The sequence below is a fragment of the Cherax quadricarinatus genome, chromosome 46 (assembly GCF_038502225.1).
Source record: "Cherax quadricarinatus isolate ZL_2023a chromosome 46, ASM3850222v1, whole genome shotgun sequence".
Taxonomy (NCBI): Eukaryota; Metazoa; Arthropoda; class Malacostraca; order Decapoda; family Parastacidae; genus Cherax; species Cherax quadricarinatus.
Genome location: NC_091337.1, coordinates 405,092 through 424,772, shown reverse-complemented (window position 1 = coordinate 424,772; position 19,681 = coordinate 405,092). Strand labels below are relative to the sequence as shown.

The 19,681-nt window shown below is 42.2% G+C and overlaps 2 protein-coding genes across 3 annotated transcripts in view; one reads left to right on the top strand and one right to left on the bottom strand.

Annotated features, from left to right (window-relative positions):
- LOC128696652 (betaine--homocysteine S-methyltransferase 1) overlaps window positions 1-7,848 on the bottom strand; it is a 34,922-nt gene extending 27,074 nt beyond the window's left edge. The window contains exons 1-3 of one of the 2 annotated variants that reach the window (XM_053787977.2): window positions 7,691-7,848; window positions 3,532-3,661; window positions 1,918-2,036 (exon numbers count right to left, since the gene is read on the bottom strand). In XM_053787977.2, the coding sequence (XP_053643952.1) occupies window positions 1,918-2,036; window positions 3,532-3,661; window positions 7,691-7,705 (264 nt within the window). In that variant the 5' untranslated portion in view covers window positions 7,706-7,848. The remainder of the gene's footprint in view (window positions 1-1,917; window positions 2,037-3,531; window positions 3,662-7,690) is intronic. The other variant, XM_070094416.1, reaches the window with a different exon arrangement.
- Window positions 7,849-11,979: 4,131 nt separating this feature from the next.
- LOC128696648 (dimethylglycine dehydrogenase, mitochondrial) overlaps window positions 11,980-19,681 on the top strand; it is a 65,270-nt gene continuing 57,568 nt past the window's right edge. The window contains exon 1 of the mRNA XM_053787970.2: window positions 11,980-12,243. Coding sequence (XP_053643945.2) covers window positions 12,128-12,243 — 116 coding nt within the window. The 5' untranslated portion in view covers window positions 11,980-12,127. The remainder of the gene's footprint in view (window positions 12,244-19,681) is intronic.

Here is a 19,681-nt window from a genome sequence, read left to right as displayed (position 1 = left end):
GCTATACGCTCGCTCATTGACTACGGTGCACCGGCGTTAGCTCATCTCTTCCCGCAGAGCAGGCAAAGAGTGGAGGTCGTACAAAATCAGGCGATAAGAACTATGCTTGGGGCCCCCATCTGGACCAACACAGTATGTCTCAGATCTGAGGCCCGGCTTCCTTCCTTGGCTGACAGAGTAAGATACATAAACGCCTGCAAAGTGGCCACGATTCTGCACAGGCAGCAAGGTACCCCACTAAGGAGACGGATATTGACAACCATGGCACAAGATCCCACACTCTTCACGGACTACTCCTGGATTCGTTCGTTTTGTGCTGCTGGGCGGAAGCTGCTGCCTATACAACTACTCCTTGAGAAGAGTTGTGACCTTCCTGTTGCTGGGTACCATCCACCACCTCCCTGGCGCCCAGATCCAGCCGATGTTTGCATCATGCAGCTACCCATCTCTAAGCGTCTCTGCAGTCAAGACACTCAGCAATCATGCTGAGACAAGCATGGCACTGGCAGAGGGAGGCACATGTGCAGTGTATTTCACAGATGGTTCTGTCGACCCTGACAGGAAGAGAGCAGCAGCTGGACTGTACCACAATGGTCACACACAAGGCTGGCGACTCCCTGACCACTGCACGATCCTTCAAGCTGAGCTGGTGGCGATTCAGCAGGCATTGTCACATGCCCTACGACATCGACTCCGACCTGTCATACATGTTGATTCTACGTCTGCAATCAATGCCCTCTCCCATCCTCAACCACAGGACAATGTTCACCTCATCACATCGATCCTGAGCATAATGGCAGCCTTAGAAGTTCAGGGTAACAGATCGACATTGAACTGGATCCCCAGCCATGCTGGCATCCGGGGAAATGAGGCGGCAGATGATGCAGCCAAGGCAGCAACAGACTATCCACATGTTGGGATTACTGTCCCAATCAGCCTACGACAGACCAACCTGGTAGCTGCCAGAGCCATGAAACTTATGGGGGAGGTCTTAGGTGATACCCCATCTCAACAGTGGTACCGAGCAGCGACTCAGGGAGAACCCCCTCCATATGATAGAAGCTGGTCCAGAGCGCAGTGTACCGCCATCCATCGGCTTCGTTTGGGCTTTCCCACAGCCAAGATGATGGTAGACAAGGCTGAGGAGGAGATGTGCCAGTACTGTCAGCACGTTGTCCAGCGGCCCCTAACACACTATCTTCTGGAGTGCGAAGTTACTGTGAGACTCCACAGGCAACTAGGGGTGATATTCCCTCCCGAAGAGGACCCTGAGATGACTGCGGCCACACTAGTGTACCATGGAGTCAACGAACCAGACAAGCTGTTACCTGTGATAACGACATATCCTCCTCCTCGCTAGTGTCAACAGTTAGGAGTACATATGGTGTTGTCGCTTATGAGATGCACCAGTTCAACTGACCAGAAGAGTGCTTGAACAGCATACGTCGCATCATTGTAGATACCTTTCTCCCTCGGGAGCCAGAGACGGGTCATCGCAAGATTGAGACCCGTGCCAGGACTACGGTCTTGGCGAACATTATACATACATACTGTCAAGGTGAAGGGAGGTGCTCGTGGGGTTAGAGAGAGGGGTGATTTAGACGAGGTGTCATGAGGAAGGGACTGATTGAAGGGGTTAACAGACAAGGTAGGAGGGGGAGGGGAGTGTCAGATAAGGAAGCAGAGAGTAGAGATCGTTTGAATGGAAATCAGACATGGTATTAGAGAGAAGGGGTCGTTTGAGCAGTTAATAAATCAGAGCAGCAAAAAGGAGTAGTCGTTTGAGTAGATGAATACTTAATGATACAAGGTGGCAGAGAGGAGGGGGTCGTCTCGTAGTTAATGATAAAGGTCGCAGAGGGGAGGGGGTAATGTGGTAGTTAATGATACAAGGTAGCAGATAGGTGGTCGTCTTACCGTATACTTCTTGCTCGACTCGTTGCCTCTATTAGCTAGTTTGTCGTCGGAGGCGTAAAAAGTGAAGGCTTGCATAACATCTGCGCCTGCCCGCAGGAACTCCCTGTGTAGCTGACGCACTGCAAGCCATGTTCACACACGGATCAAGCCAAGTCAGGTCAAAGCCAGTAAGAAAAGAGGTTACTTGGTTGGGTTATTGAAACTTGTAATAAAAATTTCTGTCTCTATCATTTTTTTATGTTTCACTCTCTCCCTAAATCTCGATAAAAGCAGACAATTTTCTTAGTCTGATAAGGTGGCCCGGTGGTCTGGTGGCTAAAGCTCCCGCTTCACACACGGAGGGCCCGGGTTCGATTCCCGGCGGGTGGAAATTCCGACACGTTTCCTTACACCTATTGTCCTGTTCACCTAGCAGCAAATAGGTACCTGGGTGTTAGTCGACTGGTGTGGGTCGCATCCTGGGGGACAAGATTAAGGACCCCAATGGAAATAAGTTAGACAGTCCTCGATGACGCACTGACTTTCTTGGGTTATCCTGGGTGGCTAACCCTCCGGGGTTAAAAATCCGAACAAAATCTTATCTTATCTCTCTCTCTTAGTAGATAGCAGAGGACTTCCAAGTCCTCTGCTATCTGTTTTTTTCTTCTCTCTCTCTCACTCCTTTTGCTCTCTAAACTAGCTCATTCAAAATTATAGCAATTCACATTAACAGTAACTCGAGCGCAGGAACGAACATTTTGAAGGCAACTGAACCCATAGGAGATAAGATTTCGTTCGGATTTTTAACCCCGGAGGGGTAGCCACCCAGGATAACCCAAGAAAGTCAGTGCGTCATCGAGGACTGTCTAACTTATTTCCATTGGGGTCCTTAATCTTGTCCCCCAGGATGCGACCCACACCAGTCGACTAACACCCAGGTACCTGTTTGCTGCTAGGTGAACAGGACAAGGAAAGGTGTCGAAATGTTTCCACCCGCCGGGAATCGAACCCGGGCCCTCCGTGTGTGAAGCGGGAGCTTTAGCCACCAGGCCACCGGGCCACCTCATGATGGGTGTCTCTCCACTGTATCCTCATCTCCAGCCCAGGTTGACAGACGTCATTATTTCATGTATACAACCCATCTATTATATGAGTGTAACTCGTATAATATTGTAGCCACACACTGTGAGTGGATAACAGTGTAGCCATACACTGTATAATAGTGTATGGCTACACTGTTATGGTGTATAACAGTGTGCCAGCACACTGTGGGTGCAATTGCTTTTGTTTATTTCAAACATTTTCAACTCTCCTACTTTATGTATCTAGAGACCCTTCTCCCCCCCCCTCTCTCTCTCTCTCATACTCCCCGAGGCTCCCTGTCGCACTCGGTCTCCCACTGTCTTATCCCTTTCATTCTCTTTTCCTGTTCAACTTTTCTCTCTCTCCCTGCTTTTGCCTCTCTCCCAGTTTCTCCTGCTTCCCGCGTCCTTTGTCTGCTCTACACATATGCTGCTATGTATGATAATTCTATGTAACTGTATTGTGTATACCTGAATAAATTTACTTACTTATTCCCTCCACCTCTCTCCCTGCTTCCCCTGCCTCTCTCACTGCCGACCCTGCCAGACTGACCTGCGTCTGGGTTCTCCACAGTGGCCTCAGGGGTCCAGGGTCCAGCCTTGACGTAACCTCGCTTCTCGAGGGCGAAAACAAACCCTCCGTCCCCTATCACCGGTCCTTCATCTAGCCTTTCCAGGAGTCCCTGTGAGTGAGAGTTATCACCTGTGAGTTGTCACCTGTGAGTGAGTTATCATCTGTGAATGAGTTATCACCTGTGAGAGTTAACACCTATGAGGGAGAGTGCTGCAAACATCTGCTAGGAAGATTTTTTTTACATATATTTTGAAACATTATGTATATATATATATATATATATATATATATATATATATATATATATATATATATATATATATATATATATATATATATATATATATATATAGGGAAGTACCACCTCTATGGCTGGAATGGGGACCCTCATCCTCAGAAAAGACAATAAACGTACCTCAGGGAAAACTCAAGGTTCTCCCCGGAGCTGTTTGAATATTTTCTTTTCCTACCACCCCCTATATTTGATATTCTATGTGAACATTTATTAATAAACAGAATACATTTACAGAAAAAAACATAAACATGAATACAATGGCACAATGTATCAAATATCATGAATTTCCTCCAGCTCCTCCGAGGCTGGACATTAGCGGGACATTAGCAGTTTGGAGGGATATGTTGTGTATCTCTATACGTATATGCTTCTAAACTGTTGTGTTCTGAGCACCTCTGCAAAAACAGTGATTATGTGTGAGTGAGGTGAAAGTGTTGAATGATGAAAGTATTTTCTTTTTGGGGATTTTCTTTCTTTTTTGGGTCACCCTGCCTCGGTGGGAGACGGCCGACTTGTTGAAATATATATATATATATATATATATATATATATATATATATATATATATAAAATATATATATATATATATATATATATATATATATATATATATATATATATATATATATATATATATATATATATATATATATATATATATATATGTTTCAAAACATATGTAAAAAAAATCTTCCTAGCAGATGTTTACAGCATTCTCTCCCTCACAGGTGTTAACTCTCACTCACAGGTGTTAACTTGTGCATGCATTTTCACGTAAAGTTGCATTTGAAACCCGTGGATTTTGAAATGGCCATAAAAATATTCAATAGTGTTTCTTTCATTCATTTATTGTTGTTGATAAAAGTGTTACCTTCATGGGACACACTCTTAAGGTAGTTATTAATGGAACATACTCATTTATATTATGACAAATCGTAACCATTTTAAAACAAGCTTAGCCAGTACAGACAGTAGTAGGTATTCTGTAAACATGGTACACGTGAAGTGGCTGGTGACGCTGCCTGGCAGAAGCTGATAAAAACCCGGTACACGAGAACCGTTGATTATTCGGTGTTCAGAAAGTTCTCATAGTCATCGCTTTGAATTTAAAGTCCATCTTCGTGGTCACTAAAAAATGGCTCGTTAGATGGTGTGGGTGAGGGCTGGGGTTACTGGGTGCAGAAGCACATATATACTAACTCCTGACTCACAAGGCTGCATGTCACATGTACATCACTAGACAAAAGTATACTTCCCAATGTGTATATTCTGCGTATCTGTGGCGTAAACAATTCATTAATATAAAATATGTTCTCTTCCTTTACTGGATATGGTTTATAAAATGGTTACCTGGAGGTTATTCCGGGGATCAACGCCCTCGCGGCCCGGTCTATGACCAGGCCTCCTGATGGATCAGGGCCTAATCAACTAGGATGTTACTGCTGGCCGCACGCAGTCCAACGTACGAGCCACAGCCCGGCTGATCCGGCACTGACTTTAGGTATCTGTCCAGCTCTCTCTTGAAGGCAGCCAGGGGTTTATTGGCAATTCCCCTAATGCTTGATGGGAGGCTGTTGAACAGTTTTGGGCCCCGGACACTTACGGTGTTTTCCCTTAGTGTACCAATGGCGCCCCTACTTTTTATTGGGTGCATTTTGCATCGCCTGCCCAGTCTTTTACTTTCGTAGGGAGTGATTTCTGTGTGCAGATTTGGGACCATTCCTTCCAAGATTTTCCAAGTGTAGATTATGATATATCTCTCCATCCTGCGTTCCAACGAGTACAAGTCAAGTGCTTCCAAGCGTTCCCAGTAGTTAAGGTGCTTGACAGAACTTATACGTGCAGTAAAGGATCTCTGTACACACTCTAGATCTGCGATTTCACCTGCTTTGAATGGAGATGTTAATGTACAGCAGTATTCCAGCCTAGAGAGAACAAGTGATTTGAAAAGGATCATCATTGGCTTGGCATCTCTCGTTTTGAAAGTTCTCATTATCCATCCTATCATTTTCTTTGCACGTGCGATCGTGGCACTGTTGTGATCCTTGAAAGTGAGATCCTCATTATTATTATTTATTATTACAATCAAGGGGGAAGCGCTAAACCCGGAGGATTATACAGCGCCTGGGGGGGGATGTGGAAGGCATTCAGGCTTAATTTGGGGAACTGGAGCACAGATCCAATTCCCTAAATCAAGAGCCCCTCACCAACATCAAGGAACCTTCCTTGAGGGGAGTGAGATCCTCAGACATTACTACTCCCAGGTCCCTTACATTATTTTTCCACTCTATTGTATGGCCAGAGTCTGTAGTATACTCTGTTCTAGTTATTATCTCCTCCAGTTTTCCATAACGGAGTAATTGGAATTTGTCCTCATTGAACATCATTTTGTTTACCGTTGCCCACTGGAAAACTTTGTTTATATCTTCTTGGAGGTTAGGTTAGGTTAGGTAAGGTTCGTCAGGAAACAGGACAAATGTTTCCTGACGCGGGTCTTAGTCAGATGATGACCCGCCTTTGGAGCTTTTGGTCATCTGACCGAGGCCTTCCGCTGGCTTACCGGTCCACCCCTTTAAAAATTATGGTCATTTATAACCAGGTTTTTTTTTCTTGGAGGTTAACCGCGTCCTCAGCAGATGACAGCCTCATGCAGATCCTAGTATCATCCGCAAAGGATGATACGGTGCTGTGGTGTATATCTTTGTCTATGTCTGATATGAGGATAAGGAATAAGATGGGGGCGAGTACTGTGCCTTGTGGAACAGAGCTCTTCACTACGGCAGCCTCCGATTTAACTCGGTTGACCACTACTCTTTGTGTTCGATTTGTTAGGAAGTTGAAGATCCATCTCCCCACTTTCCCAGTTATTCCTTTAGCACGTATTTTATGGGCTATTACGCCATGATCGCATTTATCAAATGCTTTTGCAAAGTCTGTGTATGAATATAGTTTATTTATATAAAGTGCTTAATCATAAGTATAAATATTAAGCTATCATAAAAAATTGGCGATCTTTGCCATATATAAAAATCTGGGTTACAATATACATATAACATAATTCAAGTTATATTTCTTAGAAACACATGAATTAAGAATCAAAATTAATCGGGTTCACTCTGAACTACATTTGTATACAGTTTATCATGTTCTAGATGCCTCGTATCAGTTAATTGTAAATACAGTATGATAATAATATGATTCGTTCAGCTGGCCTTGAAGACAATTGATGTTGGTGAAGGACTTTTTGTTGTATGCTCAATGCGCTTTTCGCTTCCCTATGAATATTGTGATAATAAGATGTGATTAACTAAAGTGTAATGAATACTCGTCAGTGCTCAGTAATAACCCACATGAAGACAGAAACTCAAGAGACCAAATAATCTCCTGAATTTCTGTCTCCATGTAGGTTATTATTGAGTGGAAGTAGATGTGTTTCGATCAATGCAGTGATAAATCTTTCCCAGAGGTCCATTAGTTGAAGGTCAAGCTCTTCCAGATGTTCAGTAGCTCAACACACTCAAGAAGCCCAGGAGTTGGAGGTCAACCCTGTCAAACGTTATTAAAATACGGAAGCAGCTAGACAAAACTAGGTTGGTTATGTCTGTAGTCTTAGCTAATACATAATGCAGCGTAATAATGATTTATTACAGTAACGAGTAACTCCTTTAAGACACCTCCCTAGAGGGAATTTACTTTAAATATCCCATTTCGGGATATACCTAATAATACCTTGTTGCCCAAATACCAGGTTAAACTATCCAGGTATACTCCAGGTATGCCAGATCAACATCACCTTAAATTTCATATATCAACATTATTTTTCCTTTAAAGTAATTCGTCTACCTTTTTCGGCGCCATGTTGTATGTTCCTCCTGTGGTAAATATTTGTTGCCTTGTCTCAGTACTGTTTCACTGACAGACGCTTCCTGTCAGAGTTGGTGTAACTATCAGAGGACACTTCTCGATGGAGGCTCGACTAGCAGAAAGACAGTAATGCTCTATCCTCGTTACATATATACCACTCATACTCCCATAACCCTCCCCCTCCCTCTCTGCCCCTCCACCAGTCCCCTCTCACCCCCACAACACAGACCACAGTCATCACAGTAGCAAAGAAACCCTGCACCCCGACCACCTGTAAACCCAGCTCCCCCTCCACCGTCATGACGACACCCGTACTCTTCCACCCGGGGAGACACCCATTCACCCAACACCCACACACCTCTCCTCATACACCACCACCCCATCAAACAGATAAATCCTCTCCCTCCCCACCACCACAAACATCCATTTTTTAATTCGGTCCAGTTTTCACTGTTTTGTTTCGCTCGTCAGTATCTGCTAAAATTATTTTCACAAATCATATATTTATATATTTTGTAATTTTAAAGCAACGTCTGAAGGAAACTTGGGGATACGTAAAAAAAATACGAGTAATTTCTCACTGCTTTCTGATGACTTAAAACGAGTCATAAATTCAAATGAGTTTTTAAACCAGAAAATTAACATTCACAGGAAAAACAGCTCAAATTTATCACTACAAAGAGGCCAGAATCTTCTGAATTGGTACTATTTGTGTTGCATGTAGCAATGGGGAGTGTTGGAGGAAGTTGTGGAAGAAGTGTTGGAGGGAGTGTTGGAGAGAATGTTAAAGGGAGCATTGGAAAAAGTGTTGGAGTGGTGGAGGAAGTGGTGGAGGGAAGGGATAAAGGAGAGTTGGAGGGAGAGAGGAAGGGAAGTTGGGTACGCCGAAACACCTGACCCAACAGCTGGGTCAGGTGTTTCGGCTCTCTCTCTCTCTCTCTCTCTCACACACACACACACACACACACACACACACACACGTGCGTAAGCACTCATACGCATGTTTGCGTTCGTGTTCTGACAAAAGGCTCCTGGAGTTTAATCCCAGCAATTGCAAAGTTATGAAGTTTGGGAAAGGCAAAGACCGCAGACGGAGTACAGCCTGGGAGGAAGGGGGGAAAGGCTGCAAACCTCACCCAGGTTGAAAGGCCTTGGAGTAAGTATTATACCAAACATAGCACCTGAGGAGCACATCAACCAAGTAACTGCTGCAGCAAATGCGCGTCTGGCAAATGTGAGGATAGGTTTTCGACATCTAAGTAAGGAGTCATTCATGAACGTCACTGTACACCGCGTACACCAGGTTCTTATTGGCATATGCAGTACCATTATGGAACCCATACCTGGTCAAGCATGTCAGGAAATAGGAGAAAGTGCTGAGGTTTGCAACGTAACTAGTCCCGGAGCTCAGGGATATGTCATATGAGGAGAGGTTATGGGAATTCAACCTGATGACACTGGAGGACAGGAGGTCCAGGTGGCATATGAAAAGAACTTGCAAAATACTGACAGGAATTGACAGGATGAATAGGGACAAGTTATTTGAGAGATTGGAAACTGGAAGATGGGGAAGTTTAAAATTCAGATGACACATAGGTATGTTAGGAACTATTTCTTCAGCCTTAGGGTAGTCAGGAAGTGAAACGAACTGGAGAGTGAAGTGACAGAAGCAGGATCCATACAACCATACATAGCTTTAAAAAGGGGGTACGACAAGGCTCTGAAAGCCAGACGAGAGCGAACCTAGTAGCGACCAGCGAAGAGGCAGGGCCAGGAGCTGTTACTCGACCCCTGCAATTGCATATAGGGAAACACACACACACACACACACACACACACACACACACACACACACACACACACACACACACACACACCAACCAGTCTTAAATAACTGGAATGAAAAACGAAATGGAAGAGAGTAACCCATTGGAATGTAGCAGACATACTTGCTAGAAACACATTAGCTGAGCACATACCAGAGAGCTTGTGGGCCCTTGTGAAAACTTCCCTTTTAACTAACAAATAACAAAACTCTCTAGAAATAAAAATGCACTTACTCGGACAATGAAGAATTAATCAGAGGAATAACAAAGCGTAAATTCACGGGTGGAAAATTTCAGCAATAGAATGAGAAATGATGTACAGTAAATTAAACTTGAACAATAAGAGAACTGACTGGGAGAAACTAAACGAACAACTCGCAGATATAACACTGGGAAAGTCATGAACATTCTACACTCTCAGAAAAGTTGAACACAAACAGATCGGTATAAAATACGTTCCGTTCAGAAAGCTGGTCATTGTAAGAGTGTCATTGTCATTATCATTATTAATGACACTGACAGTCAGTGACAATGACAACTTCATAAAGCACACAGAATTAATTAGCGTGTATAAATTCCTATATAAAAAGCTCCCTCTTATGTAAAGAACTTTGGTCAGCCTTATTGACTTATATCTACTGAACTAGAATGTAATGGTTAGCAATCTTGGACTTTTTATATAACAGTTTGGTTTATGATTTATGACATTTTGAGTTTTTTATGTGACAATTTGGTTTAACATTTGTAGCTGTGCAACCTGAAGCAGGACGTATTTTTTGGTTATTAATGAGCAAAAAGGCACAATTCCGTGACTGAAACAATACACATATAACCCTCACATAGGAAAGAGGAGCTTACGACGACGTTTGGGTCCGACTTGGACCACTTACAAAGTCACTTTGTAAATGGTAAATCCCTCCTATGTGCAGGTTATCTGTGTAATTTTGGTTATTACATATGTTGAAATTTGCGATAGTGAAAATATCAGCATGAATGCTGATGTAATTTGGATCAAGAAGGGTTTAAATCATATTTAGGTATTTGTTACAATACATTTTTGAAGCAGGTGCTCAAAGTCGAACTTTTTTAATCTTCTGGAAGGGTCTTCCAAATTCTAGGGTCCTTTATTATGCTATGGGCTTTTCAAAAAAAATTGTAACACTTTTGTACTTTTTTTTTAATGTTAATATTGTTTCTAACACAAAAGTCGTTTCCCACAGAGGTATGGTGACCCTAAAATGAGAAAACACAGTCACCATCACTCATTCAATAGGTGTCTTGCCAGAAGTGTGCAGACATCACATTTCTAGCGACCCTTGGATTATTCTAGGTTAAATTAAGAGAGAAAAAAGTTTGTATTGATTTTGGCTGTGCAGGTCACGGGTTTTTGGTGAAGAAATCAGGAAAATGAAATACTGTTTTTTCATGCAATAATTTGAAAGCCCCTCACCTGATTGACTTCACTTCTCCAACGTGGATAGCGTGATAATGCAACTTCGGAACAGCTTTAAACTTAAAGCGTTGGTGTATTTTGTTGCTGGTCGTCTCTGAGATACATAGAAAATGCCTCTTTAATCTGGCCCTAGACTATCAAAACTGTTGTTTTGATAGTCTAAGTTACCATTTTTATTGAGGAAAATGTTGATATCAGTTTCCATGTGATAACGTGTAAACGCGTTTTCTGACTCGAATGAGTTTCAGTTCTAATATTTAATTTCACTAAAAACTTATGCCGCGGTCTGTACTAATTTTGCCGCTTTCGTTGAGGTATAGGGGCGGGGCGTCCTAGAGAAATTTTGAAAGGCGGAACAAGACTGTTTTGGGGTCCCTGGGGGCAGGCTGAGGCTTCTCTCAAAATTGAGAATTTGAAGTCCAATAAAACCATTGGAAAGCTCTCATAAATGCATAATTTCCTGCGCAGCAGAATGACCAGAGATAACATACTTAATAGGTTTTGAAAAATTTTTGTTGACCTATGTTTATACAAGTGCTTATTTTTCTTAAGTTCGTTCAAAGTAAAATAAACTCTGAAAAGTTTAATATTTATTAAGACTACTTTTTGAAATGAACTTTTCTGGCTTTTTTTTTTTGTCTTCAGAGTTTCTAATAACGCTATCAAAATAAATTTCTCTGGTTATACTCAGTCTTGGTAAATCAACAAGTCGGGTTTGACACATACTTGACTTTAACAAGTTTTTGGTATGTTTGAGTTAGCTAAAAGATCTTTCTGCTGACGCTACTGTAGCTGGATTTGCCAACAGTATTCTCAGACTAACAGAGATTCATAGCTGGGTCCCGGACCAACGTACCGGCTGAAGCTTATGTAACACGGGGATACATTTTTCGAATAGCGCAGAGAACGAAGTACCTCAATTACTATTATTATTAAAAGAGAAGTTATTATTGGGAGTGTTGCTATGCGTCGTACCTCGCATGTGTAGGCAAGGCCTGGCCTTCAGTGCTGCTAGTGTGGTGGTGTGGCAGCTACCCCACACACTCTCTCTCACCCGCTTACTCAACAAATATCACCTGTCTCCTATAACTACGATATTTAACATATATTTAGCCTCATACTGCAGTTAAGGCAAGAATGAGTCAATTACTGTGGCACCTGCGCGGAGTGTCGGGATTACGTCTGGTTGTCAAGCCTGCTGTTAGTGCTGTCCGGAAGTTGTCTACGTCGTTAACGTGTTACAACAACGTAACGTAAGTTTTAAAAATGCCTATTTATTATCGCAGTAATAAAATATAATTCAAATATACTGAAATATTTTTAACAAATGTCCCTGCATATACTAGTTGCACTTGGGTTCATTTTTACCAACTTGGCAGTAAGATAGTCAACAGCAGTCCACCAGATTATGTAAAACTAAGACTAATAGTGAATTAAGATATTTTTTTCCGATAGTCAATGTATAGAGATGTATGACTTTACGTACGACAACGCTGAGGAATAAAACTAGTAAGTGCCAGTTAGAATTAAAGATATCCACTTATAAGCAGTAGTAACTGGTAATGTAGTTTTGTTTTTGTCCTGGGTGTTGAAGTCACCGCCTCACCGATGATAGATAAAGCTTATCAAGTCTTGAAGGCAGCCACTCATGTGAATCTGTTATCTGAACATAAGAACATAAGAAAGGAGGAACACTGCAGGAGGCCTGTTGGCCCATACTAGGCAGGTCCTTTACAATTCATCCCACTAACAAAACATTTGCCCAACCCAATTTTCAATGCCACCCAAGAAATAAGCTCTGATGTGAAAGTCCCACTCAAATCCAACCCCTCCCACTCATGTACTTATCCAACCTAGATTTGAAATTACCCAAAGTCCTAGCCTCAATAACCCAACTAGGTAGACTGTTCCACTCATCAACTACCCTATTTCCAAACCAATATTTTCCTATGTCCTTTCTAAATCTAAACTTATCTAATTTAAATCCATTACTGCGGGTTCTCTCTTGGAGTGACATCCTCAAGACCTTGTTAATATCCCCTTTATTAATACCTATCTTCCACTTATACACTTCGATCAGGTCTCCCCTCATTCTTCGTCTAACAAGTGAATGTAACTTAAGAGTCTTCAATCTTTCTGAATATCGTTCATAAAAAAAAATTACTGATCTCTACGTTAGCATCACAAAACAGTATATTACAGCACATGCAAGTAATTATATATTCATAAAGGGGTACCCTCAAGTGGGTGCCGGATTTTTTTTTTCCTTGGTTTTTGTTTATAACTTAAGAACGCCTCATCAGATCGGCTTGAAATCTTCAATGCTAGCGAAATTTAGAGGAGGATTGATGGACCTATTGGCACGTGAAAGCCCCCTCTAGTCACTTTTAAATAGACCATTCCATAATAAATAAGTGCTTGACGCTACGAGAACGTATACCAACTCAACAAAGTCTCAAGTGCTGGTGGCTTGGCCAAACAGCAAATAATGACAGTGGAAATAAATGGTATAAAATACCGACACAATGGAAATATAAACACATATGCAGTATAATGTGATCCTTTATTGACTACGTTTCGCCCACACAGTGGGCTTTTTCAAGTCACAAACAGAACAGTTCAGACAAGATTGATGGACTGAACACATCGACTCCAGGTTGAGGGACTGATTACCTCATTCTCCTCCTCTCCTTACGCCTTCCTCTTTGTATTGGACTGATGAAGCCACTGTGTGGCGAAACGTTTCCTGAATAAAGATTCCCATATGCTGCATAAGTGTCTCAATCTTCAACTTGTCGGTTTTTCAAACCATTCATCACAGTTCTGTGTGACTTGAAAAAGCCCACTGTGTGGGCGAAACGTAGTCAATTAAGGATCACATTATACTGCATATGTGTTTATATTTCCAAATAATGACAGATCAAAGGCAGTGTTCAGTCTGAAAAGACAATTTTCCAAATTATACATGATTTAAGTTTTTTGTTTTCATTTGTAAACAAGAAATCCATTATTTGAAGGAAAAGTATGTCGTGTGTTGGTTATAACCAAGACACGGCATACATGTCGCGTTTTTATTTGGAAAAAGAAATCCATGTTTCCATCCTCTGTCAAAGAGGTCGAAGATCACGACTCTCTTACACCCAAATCATCAATCAACTTAAACATTAAGTAAAAGCCTCTTAGCACAGTGGCATCTGTAATGATAACCATTATCAGGTATTCACCTCAGGTCTTATTATCTTCCCTCTTAGTCACTCTTGCTTTTCTGCCCTCATTGTAATATATATCGTCTACTTAAATACTGGCTCTCCACCCTTCATTACCAAGACCACAATCAACACAGATGATCCTACCTTTTATCCCTCGATTCCAGTTTCTAACGTGCCACCTCTGGGCTTGGATTCTCATCTGTAGTAATGGAGACACGTGCATTGCCACTCTTCCCTGAACTTCCTGGAGGTAAAAGGTCAATTTTTTGACCTTAAAGGATGAGCACTAACATAAAATGACCTGCCCTTCGCAAAATCCTCTTTCTCAAAAGTAACATATTTTACCTTATTCTTTATTCATCGAATACAAAGACCATTAAAAATAACAATAACCATCTCAGTCTAAGTTAAAGGGGACAGAGCTATGGATGGACCTTGACAATCGTCATCTTAAAAACGTACAATTTTATGTGGCTTCATCAGTTATATCTAAGCACTGTAAGTGAACCTCATTATATGTAAATGAATTTACTATTGCTTTTGCAATAGTAAATTCTGGTCTCTGCAACTCGCTAATGAATGCACTTCCAGCCTGCAAAGTGGCCACGATTCTGCACAGGCAGCAAGGTACCCCACTAAGGAGACGGATATTGACAACCATGGCACAAGATCCCACACTCTTCACGGACTACTCCTGGATTCGTTCGTTTTGTGCTGCTGGGCGGAAGCTGCTGCCTATACAACTACTCCTTGAGAAGAGTTGTGACCTTCCTGTTGCTGGGTACCATCCACCACCTCCCTGGCGCCCAGACCCAGCCGATGTTTGCATCATGCAGCTACCCATTTCTAAGCGTCTCTGCAGTCAAGACACTCTCAGCAATCATGCTGAGACAAGCATGGCACTGGCAGAGGGAGGCACATGTGCGGTGTATTTCACAGATGGTTCTGTCGACCCTGACAGGAAGAGAGCAGCAGCTGGACTGTACCACAATGGGTCACACACAAGGCTGGCGACTCCCTGACCACTGCACGATCCTTCAAGCTGAGCTGGTGGCGATTCAGCAGGCATTGTCACATGCCCTACGACATCGACTCCGACCTGTCATACATGTTGATTCCACGTCTGCAATCAATGCCCTCTCCCATCCTCAACCACAGGACAATGTTCACCTCATCACATCGATCCTGAGCATAATGACAGCCTTAGAAGTTCAGGGTAACAGATTGACATTGAACTGGATCCCCAGCCATGCTGGCATCCGGGGAAATGAGGCGGCAGATGATGCAGCCAAGGCAGCAACAGACTATCCACATGTTGGGACTACTGTCCCAATCAGCCTACGACAGACCAAACTGGTGGCTGCCAGAGCCATGAAACTTATGGGGGAGGTCTTAGGTGATACCCCATCTCAACAGTGGTACCGAGCAGCGACTCAGGGAGAACCCCCTCCATATGATAGAAGCTGGTCCAGAGCGCAGTGTACCGCCATCCATCGGCTTCGTTTGGGCTTTCCCACAGCCAAGATGATGGTAGACAAGGCTGAGGAGGAGATGTGCCAGTACTGTCAGCACGTTGTAGAGCGGCCCCTACTACACTATCTTCTGGAGTGCGAAGTTACTGAGACACTCCGCAGGCAACTAGGAGTGATACTCCCTCCCAAAGAGGAACCAGAGATGACTGCGGCCACACTAGTGTACCATGGAGTCAACGAACCAGACAAGCTGTTGCCTGTGATAACGACATATCCTCCTCCTCGCTTGTGTCCATAGTTAGGAGTACATACGGTGTTGTCGCTTATGAGATGCACCATGGAAATAAATGGTATAAAATACCGACACAATGGAAATATAAACACATATGCAGTATAATGTGATCCTTTATTGACTACGTTTCGCCCACACAGTGGGCTTTTTCAAGTCACAAACAGAACTACCTGGGGTGGAAGGAACGCGACTATAAATACTCGCGTTCCTTCCACCCCAGGTAGTTCTGTTTGTGACTTGAAAAAGCCCACTGTGTGGGCGAAACGTAGTCAATAAAGGATCACATTATACTGCATATGTGTTTATATTTCCGAGATGCACCAGTTGAACTGACCAGAAGAGTGCTTGAACAGCATATGTCGCATCATTGTAGAAACCTTTCTCCCTCGGGAGCCAGAGACGGGTCATCGCAAGATTGAGACCCGTGCCAGGACTACGGTCTTGGCGAACATTATACATACGAATGGTTTGAAAAACCGACAAGTTGAAGATTGAGACACTTATGCAGCATATGGGAATCTTTATTCAGGAAACGTTTCGCCACACAGTGGCTTCATCAGTCCAATACAAAGAGGAAGGCGTAAGGAGAGGAGGAGTATGAGGTAATCAGTCTCTCAACCTGGAGTCGATGTGTTCAGTCCATCAATCTTGTAGAATGTAATGGCTTGATAATGCTCCTGGAGAGCGAAACGTTGCCACAATAAAATGTCACATTAGTTGCACTTGTGTCCTTTTACTTTACATATTGTCGGTAATTCTACCAACTTTATTACAATGCTGCTGCTGTAGATTAATCAAAGGTCACTCAACAGTTGTTCTCTCCACAGATAAGATTGTTGATTTATCTCTGGATACTAATATGAGGAGCCTGCCAGCCAGTATGTACCTGTTACACACCGCTCACCTCAATGGTAACCTGTCCTATTGCAATACCTAGGGTTCCCTGAGGACTTCCTCACAATACACAATAGTTAATTGCCCTCTTGAATTGCCTCAGGTTCCTTATAGACTCCATAGGAACGATAGTTACTCGTTCTCTTGGAATATATGGGCTTCCTTGTACACAACCCACGTTCTATGCAGCACACTGTAAAGAATATAAAAAACTGTTTACAATAATTGCATCACTATATTAAAATACCAGCTCCAGCCAGGGCTAGAGTAGAAGTAATAAACTCAGCGGTTGTGAATCTTTACGGACATCATCAACCATGGGGACCTGTTTTCAAGGGTCTCCCCCTTATACCACGGAAATCAATTTACTCATATTAATGAAACTCTCACTAGTCATTCTTTCATGAAAAGTAACATAGTAGATCACTGCACTGTACAAAGTAATATTTCAAATTCAGTTTAATACTTAGATAAAAGTTAATATTTCCTAAGTGGCTGAAGGGATTGACGTAAAAACGTAAATGTGGTTTCGAAATATTTTGAAGGATTCTTTAATTATTCATCGTAATGGCACAATTTCGTAGTAGTCCAGAACAGTATGATAAACCAAAAATTCTATTTTAAAAATTAGTGTGCCGTAGACTACACTCTAGGTAAGACACAATAATGTTGAAAGTTTCAACCTCACCAGAAGAGATATTCTCCTATTACTGAATTAATATCAATATCACAATTTGCTTAAATTAAGATTCACGTAGTTCATTAACAATGCGACTGTTCTGTTAAGCAAAATATGCTAGAACTGAAAGTTTGAAGACGACCATAAGAAGCATTCTCGAATAATCGTATATATTCTGTTGATTCCAAAGTTTTAAAGCATATTAATGTACTGACAAATTTGAACGTATGCAATGTTTAGGTGTTTCACGGTGACCAATATTATTCCAAAATTCACCAGTACTTTAAATCTCGAGTCGTTCACAAATTGTATTAATAAGCTGCTGAATGTTACAAGTGGGTCGGACAAGGCCTTCATAAGTCATTGCAAGTTACTGCAAGCACAGGTCAATATCAAAGTGTTTAAGACTCACAAACTTCTAACGTTGGAAGTCCACAGTTAGTTTAGTTTAATATGTTTATTATGCACCCCATACCCATCCTGTGGGCGGTAGTCAAAAGATTACAGAGGTACATAATTGGTCCAGGGACTGGACTCCAAAGTTTTGATAGCTGAGCAAAAAGACATTCTCTAGTAATTGCATGGAAACTCATTTAACAAAATTGGCAAATTAGCCCTCGCATAAACCAAAATCAATACGAATTTGTTTCGAGGAAATCACATTAGTGCTAAAAAGTTTGAAGCCGACCAAAAGATGCATTCTCCAGATATTGCACAAAATCAATCTCTCTCTCTCTCTCTCTCTCTCTCTCTCTCTCTCTCTCTCTCTCTCTCTCTCTCTCTCTCTCTCTCTCTCTCTCTCTCTCTCTCATATTTTTTCCTCTCAGTTTATGACTATGTACTCACCAGTGTGGCAGGTGTTGCATAGAATGAGGAGAGAAGAAAACACCTGTTAGTTTATCAGGTGTTCAATATGGTGAGTGTGGGAGGGCGGATGAGGAGTCTGGAGAGGATGTTATTGTTGTTGTTCTTGTTAAGAACATAAGAACATAAGAACGAAGGAACACTGCGGCAGGCCTACTGGCCCATGCGAGGCAGGCCTAAGTCTCCTACCGGCTTAAGCCAATGCACCCAACCTAGTCAGGCCAGGTCACATTGACTTAAGGGAGGAACACGGCAACCGACCTGGTAGCACAAGCTATCAGGTCCAACTCATACCCACCCACATCTACTCATGTATTTATCCAACCTACCCTTAAAGCTACACAACGTTGTGGCCTCTATAACTGTACTCGGGAGTTTGTTTCACTCATCCACAACTCTATTACCAAACCAGTACTTTCCTATATCCTTCCTGAATCTGAATTTTTCCAACTTAAAACCATTGCTGCGAGTCCTGTCTAGGCTAGATATTTTCAGCACACTATTTACATCCCCTTTATTTATTCCTGTCTTCCATTTATACACCTCAATCATATCCCCCCTAATTCTACGTCTTTCTAGAGAGTGCAGATTCAGGGCCCTTAGTCTATCCTCATAGGGAAGGTTTCTGATACATGGGATCAACTTTGTCATCCTCCTTTGTACATTTTCCAGAGAATTTATATCCATTCTGTAATACGGTGACCAAAACTGTGCAGCATAATCTAAATGAGGCCTAACCAATGATGTATAGAGTTGAACATTAAAATGGTATAAAATACCGACAGGTTGTTAGGTAAGACACATATGCAACAGTTAGGTATCTTTATTTCGAAACGTTTCGCCTACACAGTAGGCTTCTTCAGTCGAGTACAGAAAAGTTGATAGAAGCAGAAAATACTTGAAGACGATGTAATCAGTCCATCACCCTTAAAGTTTTGAGGTGGTCAGTCCCTCAGTCTGGAGAAGAGCATTGTTCCAAAGTATGAAACAATTTGGAGATGAAGTGAGAGGATGGAGCCTTATATAGCGCCAGGAGGTGAGACGTAGGTCACTAGAAGAGGTAAGAACGCAGATGTTGGGAGGTCAGGTCCCTCTCAAATCCAGCCGTTCTCACTAGTAGAGGTTGTCGAAGTTGATTGCAGGTCTGTACCAAGATACCCTTGTGTTGCAGTGTCTGACAGATTGAACATTAAAATGGTATAAAATACCGACAGGTTGTTAGGTAAGACACATATGCAACAGTTAGGTATCTTTATTTCGAAACGTTTCGCCTACACAGTA